The 12,576-nt window shown below is 47.2% G+C and overlaps 1 protein-coding gene across 1 annotated transcript in view; it reads right to left on the reverse strand.

Annotated features, from left to right (window-relative positions):
• CNTN3 (contactin 3) overlaps nt 1–12,576 on the reverse strand; it is a 231,164-nt gene that overhangs the window by 88,536 nt on the left and 130,052 nt on the right. Inside the window, exon 3 of the mRNA XM_045022552.1 lies at nt 4,566–4,658. Coding sequence (XP_044878487.1) covers nt 4,566–4,658 — 93 coding nt within the window. The remainder of the gene's footprint in view (nt 1–4,565; nt 4,659–12,576) is intronic.

A 12,576-nucleotide genomic window follows, 5' to 3' on the forward strand; every position in this document is an offset into this window, starting at 1 on the left:
ATTTTATATCAACTGACTCTAAACAACTGCAGATTGAGTGGCAATTCAAGAACCTAACGCTGCAAACGTGTACTTACCCTTTCTTGTGAGGAGTGCCATTAGAGCCAATAGAACTACTCATATATTTTAAAATGTACATAAGTGTTTTCAAGGTCAGGATCCAATTCAAAGGTGGAAAATGAAACTGTTCATGCTTGTGTGTTTCCTTCTACTCTGTAGCTTTTTTGGATGTGTGCGTATTAGACCACTTGGTAAAACATTAACAACTTTGGCTGTGAATTTAATAATATTTATTTTAAAAATTCATTTATCTTGGAACACACAAAAAATAATGGTTACTGGAGTGCAATACATTAACCTGGCTTCACAGAGACACGTAATCTTACAGATCTGCTGGAGGTGCAAAACTCAGATCCAGATCTTGACCATCCCATTGCTCAGGATTGTTTGTGGTCTGGGGCTTAGAAAGGGACCCTGATCCTACTCCTATGGCCATTCCACTTTGTTCTCATACCTCCAACAGCTTTAGATAGCTTCTTCATAAGTATAGGAATCCTAAATGGATGTTAGGAGCCACTCCTGATTCTGTTGTGGTATCTCACTAGCAACTCAGGTGTCTTTCCCTCCATTTTGGTGAACAATATTTATAGTTTGGATGCAAGTCACATCCCATCTGTGGATGATGACAGGAATTCTCACTTTTTCTATGTATCATTTTGGACAGCGATTCTTAGCAAAATCATCTGTTTTTTTATCACCTGTTTGGCACCTCAGACTTTCACATTCCTGAAGTTCCACAGTGCTGTAAAATATTGGAAGCCAAAGTACATGACCTCGTTGAATGATTGACATCGGTAATAAAAGCATTTGTCTATCTGCAGGAATAGGTTTTCATTAGTCTATTCCTATGGAGAGCTGGGAGAACGCTCCATCTCTGCAGCAACAAGAAAGGGGAAACTGGGTGGGAGGTATGAACAGGAGTTCAGAGTGTACATCATCTCAAAGACAGAAAAATTTAGCAAGCTCAGCCAGTTGTAAAATGGCCCCTTTAAGGCTGCATCTGCTTGGCCATGTCAAACACAAAGAGCCATAATAGCTAAATCACTGCATTACCAATGCCAGCCATTCACCCATGTCTAGTTTATATTCACCTTGCCTAGGAAATGGCATCCAATATTTAACATTGCAGTACTTCCGAAATGTGATTGCACATCAATAATTAAAACAAACAAGCAAACAAAACTAGTTTCGTTCAGAATCTTATTGGAGGCCCAAAGCCAATTAGTCAAAGACATTTTAAAATACAGCAGGAATTATAAAATGCACATAGACATGAAAACAAAGTTTCATTAGAGGCAAAAGGGTATGATTGCGTGGTCCATCAGAATATTTGTTTTAGCTCTGGTTGAGCATCACCACATCACAGTTTCTCCTCCTTAGACAGAGTCAGATTTATTAGTTTGTTCGTCATGAAAATAGATCCATTCTAGCAAAACTAAGAACAAAACCTGCTCCTTAGGCTAATTACAGCTACATAACTACATAAGCTTCACCAATGCTGCCCAGAGGGCAGAAATTAACCATAAGGGTTATCAATCAACGATTAGAATTCCTGTAGAATCAGAGCCATTGAGCCGCAAGAAATTAACTGTAGGTTGGAACATATTCCAAAATCCAGGTAAATCCATCCACCTTTTCCTTCCCTTTCCCTCAGCCTCAGCTTTCTGTGATTTTTCTTTCTCTCTTCTACATCCAGTTCACACATGGGGGTCCTTTGTCTCTCAATTTGTTCAAAACAGAATGAAATACACTAGATTCTATATTCTTAAATTCCAACATACAGTGATACAGACTGGAATTTTAATGAATTTCTCTATGCACCCTCCCATACAACTCTCAATGGAGTGACATTTTCAAGGTCTACAAGCAAGGCTGGAAAGGCAACCAGGTAAACAATTACTATTTGACTCTCGCTAGCAGTGCCCTTGGGATCACTGAAAGGAAATGGTCTTGATCTAATAAGAGGTGAGTGACTCTTCCACTAAATAGTGTGCCTACAAATATATTTGTATTAAAGCTAAAAATTAGAGTTTTATGCTATTGCTTTCAGCTAATTAATGGGCCTAGTGCTGCTTGTAGTATCACCAGGAAAGGCTGCCAACATGATACTTACCCTACATTTCCAAAGAACATAATCAAAAGGCAGGCAAGTCTTCTATTGTGTTATGAGAGGGTAGTTCAGGAGCAGAAATAAGAAATAAACAGTGTTTAAGGCTGTGGACGTCACTATAGCAAGAGTGCACATTTTACTTCTTTTGAGATGGATGTCATCTGCCAGTCAATGTGGCAGGTGTTGATTGTCTGACTGGCAGCAATTTAAACAATACTGAATAGACACTGGGCCATTTTATTTCAAAATTTCATATCTGGTTAAATCTGATCCTCATGACTGGTCCCCTTCCAAGTAAATCTGATTCATGTGTTGTTTTTGCATCGAGCATGTGTTACATCCAGTGAGAAATAATACTTACATCTGCAGTAAACGTTACATACTCAGTGTCTTGGCAGAGAATCAACTGGACATGTAAGTGCCATTTCTGTACTGAAAGCATGGGAGCAACTGCAGACCTCAAAGGTGAGAAGAGAGAAGGAGCTGCATGACAAGTGTGAGAGTGGGGAAGGCAAAGCCATGGAACCCACCTAACAAGTACCCCCACTCTCATGATGGGGTTTATCCTCCCCAACACACACACCAAGCTGGGACAGAGAACAGGAGTTGACACATACAGACCCTCAAGCCAGCAGAATGAAAGGGAGAGAGAAGAGAAGTTAAACAACCCCTTCCTCTCCAGCAGTCAAAAGCCAAGTGAACTTTCTGTCCAGTAGCTGTAGGGGAGCAAAGATACGTGTGTTTGGTGGGTGGAGGTGTGGGAGAAACGGGGGAGCAGAATCTCCTTCCCAGAAGTGAAGAGGGTGAAGATTGAGGGAGTTTGACACTTGGCTACCAAGATGTGCAGAGAGGGAAAGAGGACATTAGTGGCATAGCTGGTTAAGTCAATAAATATCTTCTTAAAAAAATAAAATAATTGGAGATAGACCAATCTCCTAGAACTGGAAGGGACTTTGAAAGGTCATTGAGTCCAGCCCCCTGCCTTCACTAGCAGGACCAATTTTTGCCCCAGATCCCTAAGTGGCCACCTCAAGGACTGAACTTACAACCCTGGGTTTAGCAGGCCAATGCTCAAACCACTGAGCTATCCCTCCCCCCATTTTTGGAATGGATTCCTGTAAGAACAGCCATTCTGAGTCAGATCAATAGTCCATTTAGCCCAGTATCCTGTCTCCTGAAAGAGGACAATACTAGATGCTTCAAACGGAATGAACAGACAAGGGCAATTTTGAGCGATCCATCCCCTGTCATCCAATCCCAGCTTCTGGCAGCTGCAGATTTAGGAACATCAGAAGCATAGGGTTGCATCCCTGACGATCTTGGCTAATAGTCATTGATAGACCTCTCCTCCATGAACTTATCTAATTCTTTTTTGAACCCAATTATACTTTTGGCCTTCGCAACATCACAAGGCAACAAGTTCTACAAGTTGATTGTAGGCGTTGTGAAGAAGTCCTTCCTTTTGTTTGTTTTAAACCTCCTGCCTATTAATTTCATCAGGTGACCCCTCATTCTTGTGTTATGTAAAGGGGTAAATAACACTTCCCTATTCACTTTCTCCAAGCCATTCATGAATATGACCTCTATCATATTCCCCATTGGTCTTCTCTTTTCTAAGCCGCAGTCTCAGTCTTTTTAACCTCTCGTTATGTGGAAGCTGTTCCATACCACTAATCATTTTTGTTGCCCTTCTCTGCACCTTCTCCAATTCTAATATATCTTTTTAGAGATGGGGCTACCAGAACTGCACACAGTATTCAAGGCGTGGGTGTACTATGGATGCATTATGATATTTTTGTCTTATTATCTATTGCTTTCCTAATAGTTCCAAAAATGTTCACGATTTGACATATAAGCTCTCTGGGACATGCACTGGCATTTCCTGTATGTCTGTGGAGTGCCTAGCACATAGGAGCCCTAACTTGGTTAACCTCCATTGCAACATAAATACATATCAAACAATAATCATAAAATAATAATCATAATTGACTAAGTACATCTAGCTCACAGGAGATTTTTTTTTTTAAATCGCAGGCATCTGAGACAAGTTATAAAGAATGGAAATTATTGCCGAGAAGTGTATTAAAGATGTCTACTAGGGTGTATGTTCTCAGATGTGCATTCAGGTCCTTTAAGGTTTTCAAACGCTTGTTCACCTGGTACTAATACGATAAATATTGTTGGGGGGAATCATTCACTAGCATGGAGTATCCTTACATAGACTAGTCCTCAATTTTTTGTGGAATAGGGATTTCAGGTAGCATATTTATATATGAAACGTCTACCGCAGGGGAATTCTGGTGGATCCCACAGTGCTGACACATTTAGTGTAGGGGCTCCAACCTGGCATCATTTAACGATGGCAGCAAACAACAGAGCTGCAAACATTTCTTACCTCCTGAATGAGGCGGTGGTCTGCAAAGCAGCACAACTCCTTGACCTTCTCGAACAGACACTGTAATTCTTTTAGTTTTAAAGTTTTCAAGATCTGTTTTTGAAAGAAAAGAGAAGTGAGTATCAGAACACATACAATGATAGAAGAATACATTCATAGAGGACCCAGGTCTGTGATTCTTGTGCAGGACAAGCAGCAATTTACTACACAAATTAGTTGCACTGACTTTAGTGGACCACTCAGTACAAGCAACTGAGTAAGGGTGACAATGAGGATTGGAAATATTTATGCAGAGATATGATTAAATAAATACCGAACCTGAATTCTGAAGTTTTTCCCTTAGCAGCACCCATAGGGGGGAGCGCCCCCATGACCCCTGGAGTGGTGCCTGCCTGGCAGTCTATAAGGGGAGCTGCGCGCTCCCGACACCCTCAGTTCCTTCTTTCCAGACAACTCCAACAGAGGGGAAGGAGGGTGGGATGTGGAATAGACATGAGCAACACTTCTTGAAGAACATCAGTTACAGAAAAGGTAACTGTCTTTTCTTCTGCGAGTGATTGCTCATGTGTATATCTCAACAGGTGATTCCAAGCTATATCTATTGGAGGTAGGCAGGAGTTCACACGTTCCCAGGATGGAGGACAGCCCTGCTGAACCTGGCGTCATCTCTGGTCTGGGGGACGATCGCATAGTGCAAGGTGAACGTGTGAATCGAAGACCACATGGCGGCCCTACAAATGTCCTTTGTGGGCCACGAAGGTAGCCGACGAGGCCTGCGCCCGAGTCGAGTGTACCCTCACAATAGGTGGTGGGGGGACACCCACCAGCTCATAACAGGAACGGATGTACAAAGTGATCCAGTTGGAAAGTCGCTGAGTGGAAATCGGTTGGCCCCTCACGTGCTCAGCCGAGGCGACGAAGAGTTGCAAGGACTTTCTGGACAGCTCAGTCTGCTCAAGGTAGCATGTTGTTTGGGGCAGAACACTACCGTAGGGAGCTGATCACAGAGTCCGGTATGGTGAGGACCTTGTCCATCCTGTCCGTGGCCTACGAGAACTTCGAGGCCAACCAGAGCTGAGGGGCCTCATTCTGAGTCTGGCGTGACGGACCACATATGTGCACGCCAACATGCGACTCAAGGGTTGCAGGCAAACCTTGGCTGTTGTCACCGGGAACCTTGTGACTGAGTCGATGAGACCTTTCAGGCAGGAGAGAGGCCCTGGCTAACTCTGCGTCCAGGAGCACCCGATAAACTATAGGTGTTGGACCGGGACTAATGGGACTTGGTGTTGTTTACCAACAGGCCCAAGGTGGGGCATGTGGACAGGAGGAGTGCCAAGTGATCCCTCATCTGCGACTGGGAGGTGCCCTTGACAAGTCAATCATCCAAGTAGGAGACTATTTGGACCCTCCGCCATCTGAGGTAGACCGCTACCACCGACATGCATTTTGTAAACATCCTGTGGGCAGTGGACAGACCTAACGGAAGGACTGTGAATTGATAATGAATCTGTCCCACCATAAAATGGAGGAAGCGTCTGTGCCCCTCGAATATGTGGACGTGGAAGTACGCATCCTGTAGATCGAGGGCAGCATACCAGTCCCCGGGATCCAGGGAGGGGATTAGGGTGACCAGAGAGCAAGTGTGAAAAATCGGGATGGGGGTGGGGGGTAATAGGAGCCTATATAAGAAAAACACCCAAAAATAGGGACAGTCTCTATAAAATTGGGACATCTGGTCACCCTAGAGGGGATGATGGAGGCTAGGGAGACCATGCAGAACTTGAGCTTCACCATGTATTGGTTCAGACCTTGGAGGTCCAGGATGGGCCTGAGCCCCCCTTTGGCCTTCGAGCTAAGGAAATAGCGGGAGTAATACACCTTTCCCATGAACTCCTCGGGCACTGCCTCTATGGCTCCTAGTCTTAGGAGCCACCCCACCTCCTGCTCGAGCACAGCTTTGTGCAAGAGGCCCCCCAGGAGGAACGGGGTGTGTGTGTGGGGGGGGGAGGGTTGGGTGGGGAGGAAGTAAACTGGAGGGTGTAGCCCTGGGAAATGGTGTTGAGGACCCATCGGTCCGAGGTTAGTCGCAACCATTCCGGGAGGAAAGCATACACTGGTTGGAGAAGGGAAACTGTATTGGGTGTGGATCCCTGATGAGGACTGGCGGGGTGCCTCCAAGCGTCCCGTCAAAATCGCCTTTTCCCTGCCTGCTTGCCCTTGGAAGACCCAGGCTGTGCTGTGACCGACTGCAGTACCCTCTCTGAGACGAGGACCGATGGCGACGCCCGCCGCGATCCCATCAATATTCACTCCTTGAGGATGAGTGGTGCCGCAAGAACTGGACGGACGGAACCCAGTCAGACAGTCTGGTCAGCATTGAGGGTGATCCACTGGGATTCTGCCCTGAGCGGTCACCGGGTGGTGATTGGCATCGGGAATGTTCCCTCGACTGAGACCGGTACCGGGCCGGAGGCGACTGCAGAGATCCCAGTGGTGGCTTGCCTCTGGAGCGCGGGGCCAACATCGGCGGCGCTCCGGGCACTGGCATGGACATGATGTCTCGGGCCACCTGGAGGGCTTCAGGCATGGAAGGCATCTGGACATCCAGAGAGGCCTGTTCGGAAGGGGCCGGGCTACACTGCTCAGCTTGAGTTGGAGGCCTGGGACCCGGTGGGGATCGAGGACTGCCTGACATGGGCCTAGCCTCTGTCCCAAATTTCCCTCGGTGCCACTGAGAAGAGGGAGTCTTCTTGGCCCTCTTAGCGTGCCCTGTGGATGGGGAGTGGTGCCAACTGGTCAATGGTACTGGAGGGTTGACACATACCAATGCCGTGGGGGCAGGTACTGGTTCGGAACAGTGTGCCGGGGTCGGGGTCAGCATCAACTCCATCAGGATGGCTTGGAGCCTAATGTCCCTTTCTCTTTTGGTCCGATGCTTAAATGACTTGCAAATCCTGCACCTTTCGCTGATATGGGTTTCTCCCAAGCAGTGCAAACAGTCTGCGCGCGGGTCACTTCTTGGCATAGAATGCCTACAAGAGCTGCACGACTTAAATCCCAGGGCACGGGGCATGCCCCGGCCCGGGCTCACTAACTAAACAGCTAACTAATCACAAGTACTAATGCTGAATGAATGAACAGTTCTGGGGACAAGCTGCAGCAAAGCTGGAGCAGAGCAGTTCGGATGCACCTTCACTGGTGGCAAGAAGGAACTGAGGGTGGGGGGAGTGCGCAGCTCCCCTTATAGCATGCCAGGCAGGCGCCACTCCAGGGGTCACGGGGGCACTCCCCCCTTACGGGTACTGCTAGGGGAAAAACTTCCGGCACCAGTACATGTGCCGAGCACGCACACCTACTGTGGAATACACATGAGCAATCACTCGGAGAAGAACTGGAGGATGTCCTTTTGATACTACTGACCTTACTCAGGCAAAATTAGCTTTGAAGTTCATGGTAGTTTGTTTAAGTAAGGACACCAGAACTGGGCCTTAGTATATTGGGCTGGATTCTCCACTGCCTTGTACCTTGTACAGTCATTTAAATATCTGTGCAAAGTGGGTGTAAAATGCTGCTAACTCCATGAGTAAATACAGAATTCCAGATCAGTAATGTTTTATACCCAGTTTGCAATGGTGTAAATGATGACACAAGGTCTAATGGACAGTCAGGCCCTGTTACATCTATCTATGATGCCAGAAACAGCCGTAAATACAAGCTAACGATTTGGTACTCCATCCTAAAAAAGAAATAAGTAAAAAAAGAAGTCCTCCCCAGTAAACTCTAAATAATCTGAAAGCAAATCTTTCAAACACAAACTTGCAGAGACAGCAACTCTGGATTTTGAAAACAGAGCTCATAGCGGATGGCAGTTTTCCTCCAGTACAATCTGAGATCTGCTCTCAAGATACTCATTTGAGTGTTATTTACAATAATGAAGAACTGAAGTACACCATTACAAATTAATAGGCCAAACAGAAGTCAATTCAGAGAGCTGTAAGTGGAATCAGCTAGGAGGGGGAAAAGATTTGTTTACAACTTTGGAAAGGGGACAGGCACAAAAGTTACCATGTACAGATGTTCAATGATGTGCCCAAAGGACTTTTTAAAATCTTTGCAGCCAAGCATAATAAAAATAGTGGGATGACCAACAATAGCTGTTTTCCAGTGTAATTCATATGTAACATTAAAAAGCAACAACAGATGTTCACCCAACAAGACCACTCAACTACAGTAATTACGCATTTCAATGCCTCATTTTTAAAAAAAAACTTGCTTAATGAAACAGTAATAATGTACTTCTCATTATTCATATTATTATCCTTTAAACAATTTAAAAACACTAAAAAACAAACTTAAAAAGAGAAAACATCTGTGAGCGCTTAAGAGCCTATTAATGTCTGAACCTGGCCATCTCTCTCTTTTCATATTAGTGTGACATTGTATTCTCACTGGGGCCGAGTCAGTCACTTTACAGGCAGATTGGTTTCACTCATACTTGCCATGCAGTGGCTCTCAGATACTTTGGGAGCAGGGCCGGCTTTAGGAAGTGTGGGGCCCAATTCGAACATTTTCGGCGGGGCCCCGGCAGAGATGACTAAAAAAAAAAACCATGTAAAAAAAAGCCTTTCATTTCTTAGCAATCGGTTCCCTGTAAAAAGTTCTGCTTTAAGGGATGTGCCACAGTATGTATTTTTTGTACCAATAGGGTTACCATACGTCCGTATTTTTAAAAATTCCTCCCAGATGGCGATTTAAGAACCAAAAAGCTGGACATGTCTGGGAAAATACGGATGTACGTTAACCCTACCTAAAGTTATTTTTTTAAAAGATGGGCCTGAACTAGAAATGAGCTCCGTTTCACATGTGTGGGTCCCTGCCACTCCCTGGGGGTGTGCTAGGGTGACCAGATGTCCCGATTTTATATGGACAGTCCCGATTTGGGGGTCTTTTTCTTATATAGGATCCTACAACCCCCCACCCCTGTTCCAATTTTTCACACTTGCTGTCTGGTCACCCTAGGGTGTGCACATGTGTGGGTCCCAGCTGTTCTCTGCCCCTCTCATTGAAGCAGGTGTGCAGGGTTACTGCCCTGGGAACTGCAGGGCACCAGTGGACATGGGGCTGGCTGGAGGCAGGGCAGGGGCTGGCTGGAGATAGGGTCTGGCTGAAAGCAGGGCAAGGGGTGTGGGGCTGGCTGGAGACAGGGGGATGTGGGGTGGGTTGGCTGGCTTCAGGCAGGGCCGCAGGAGGGTGCGGCAAGGGTTGGCAGGCCTGGAGACAGAGGAGTGCGGGACTGGCTGGCTTCAGGCAGGGGCGTGTGGCAGGGGTTGTCTGGAGACAGGGCAGGGGGTGCGGGGCTGGTGCGGGCAGGGGCTGGGTGCGGGCAGGGGCTGGGTGCAGGCAGGGGCTGGGTGCAGGCAGGGGGTGTGGGTACAGGGGGTACAGCCCACCCTGTACGGTAAGTGCCTCCTCCTCCTCCCTCCCCCACCGGGGTAGTAGCAGCAGCAGCCCGGGGCTCGGGGGCTATTTAAAGGGCCCAGGGTTCCCCTGCTTCCACCGCCCCAGCCCTTTAAATAGCCATGGGAGCCCTGGGGAAGCGGCAGGGCTCGGGGGGCTATTTAAAGGACTGGGGCAGCAGAGGCAGCTGGAGCACCCCGCTACCCCAGGACTCTGGGGCTTATTAAAGGGCCTGGGGCTCCCCTGCTTCTACCACCCCGGCCCTTTAAATAGCCACGGGAGCCCTGGGGAAGTGGCGGGATTCCAGGGGCTATTTAAAGGGCCGGGCAGTAGAAGCAAGGGGAGCCCCAGACTTTTTAAATAGCCCCCAGGGCTCCAGCAGTGGGGCTCTGGTGGCAATTTAAAGGGCCTGAGGCTCCAGTCCCTGCTGGGAGCCCCAGGCCCTTTAAATTGCCCCCTGGGGAAGCTGGGCTACCCTGGTACAGCGCACTGGCAGGGCTTGGGTGCGGGGCCCTCTTAGGCGCGGGGCCCGATTCGGGGGAATTGGTTGAATTGGCCTAAAGCCGGCCCTGTTTGGGAGCACAACACATATGGACACGTGTGACATTGCACCCCGTATTCTTCGTAGAGATATTATATGATATGATTATGGCATAATTCTGATGTACTTCATGCAAGATAGGTCATGTGAGATATAATTGGAAAGGTTACGATTTACTGAATATGATTATCCTATTTGCATGCATGTATCTTTTCTGTATCTGAAGGTAGGAATGTTGACTATATATATCTGTATTACAAATGTGTTTACACCTGGGGAACGCCCACTAGGCACAATGCACTCCGTCCAGATGGCTGGCTGGGAAGGGCCCATTCAGATTAAAGGGCCATTAGAGAAAACAATAGGCCTTAGAAGTAGTATATCTTCCACTGGGAGTGGGGGGTTGAGGGAGGCCTTCCTGAGGATGCTCCAAACAGCCTCTGATTCATGGCTGCTATTGCACTACAGGCACATGTGATCAGGTCACCTGGTGCTGGACTCCATCTTGGGATACCAGTATTTTTCCACTGACTGGCATGGGAACCAAGCTTTGAAACAAAGGGTTCCTGCCATATGCAAAAGCTATATAAGGCAGGGGAGTGACATCATTGAGGCTCTCCACTGAGTCTGACACTGACTCTTGGAAACAGCTAAGGAACAAAAACTGAATTGAGGGGAAGTGCTGGACTCAGGCTAAAGGGATTTTTAGCCTGTGAAAGAAACACCTGGGGATTCCAAGCTGTAGATTAGTGGAGCTTGCTCCTTAGGAGCCTGCAGCCTGCTTGCTTCATCATTTAGGATGAGAATTTGCTATTCATATCCATTCTGTGTAGTATATTAAGCTTAGTTTGAATGTTTTGTTTATTTGCTAGGTAATCTGCTTTGATCTGTTTGCTATCTCTTATAATTACTTAAAATCTACCTTTTGTAGTTAATACATTTGTTTTCGCTTTGTCTAAAACCAGTGTGTGTGTAAATCATAACTTGGGGCAGAAAGCTGTTGTGTATTTCCTCTCCATTTTGAGGGAGGGGGGAATTTCACAAGTTTACGCTGTACACTTCTCTGTGCAGCACAAGAGGGTATAATTTTGGGTTTACACTCCAGAGAGGAGTGGGTGCCTTAGGAACTGGGAGGTGCCCTAACTGTGCCTTCCCATGCAGAGCTGATCACAGCATCTGTATGCAACTGCAGCTGGGTGTGTCCCTACCTGTATGTGTGCTGGTGAAGTGCAGGCTGGAGCCCGGGAGAGGGGTTGGCAGGCTGGTCACAGCAATACAGTGTAAATAGAGCCCAGGCTGGTGGGTCGGGGGGGACTCAGTGGTACCCCAGTTCCAAATAGCACCCTGGGGGGAACCCATTACCACATGTTTTTACAACTGTCCTCAGGAGGAAGATCCTGTGGTTAAGATACATGAGAGGGGCTCAGGAACTGGGTTGTACTCCCAGCTTTGGCACAGAATGTGTGTGTGAATGTGGATGAGTTGTTCAGGCCCAAATTCTCAGAAGAATCAAGTAATTTTTGTTACTCCAGTTGTATTCACACAGGGCCTGATGTTCAGCGGTACTGAGCACCTATAACTCTGATTTATTCCAATGGGAGCTCAAAGGAAGCTCCCAAGCCCTTCAATCTCAGACCCTCCAACATTTCTGTCTGGTTGCCCCTTCCCCGCCTCCCCCCAGCGTGGCAGCACAACTCATTAGCCACCCTAACATTCTTGCACCTTTACTCCTTACACAAAGTGGGGACAAGATGGAGTGAGAGTTAATCTGTCTGAGGGTGACGAGTCCTCATGCTGAGATCCCAGAGACCAATGCCACGGTACTAGGAGCAGAGTCCGACCTGGATGGCTCCAGTGCTGATGCTAGCGCTGACTCCATAAGGAGCGCCCGGAGACGTAGGTCTCACTCCTTCTTTGTCCGAGGTTTGAACCCCTTGCAGATCCAACACTTGTCACTGATATGGGTCTTATCCAGGCACCTCAGATAGCTACGAGGATCGTTGATGGGCA

Source organism: Mauremys mutica, chromosome 7, assembly GCF_020497125.1.
Source record: "Mauremys mutica isolate MM-2020 ecotype Southern chromosome 7, ASM2049712v1, whole genome shotgun sequence".
NCBI classification, from domain to species: Eukaryota; Metazoa; Chordata; order Testudines; family Geoemydidae; genus Mauremys; species Mauremys mutica.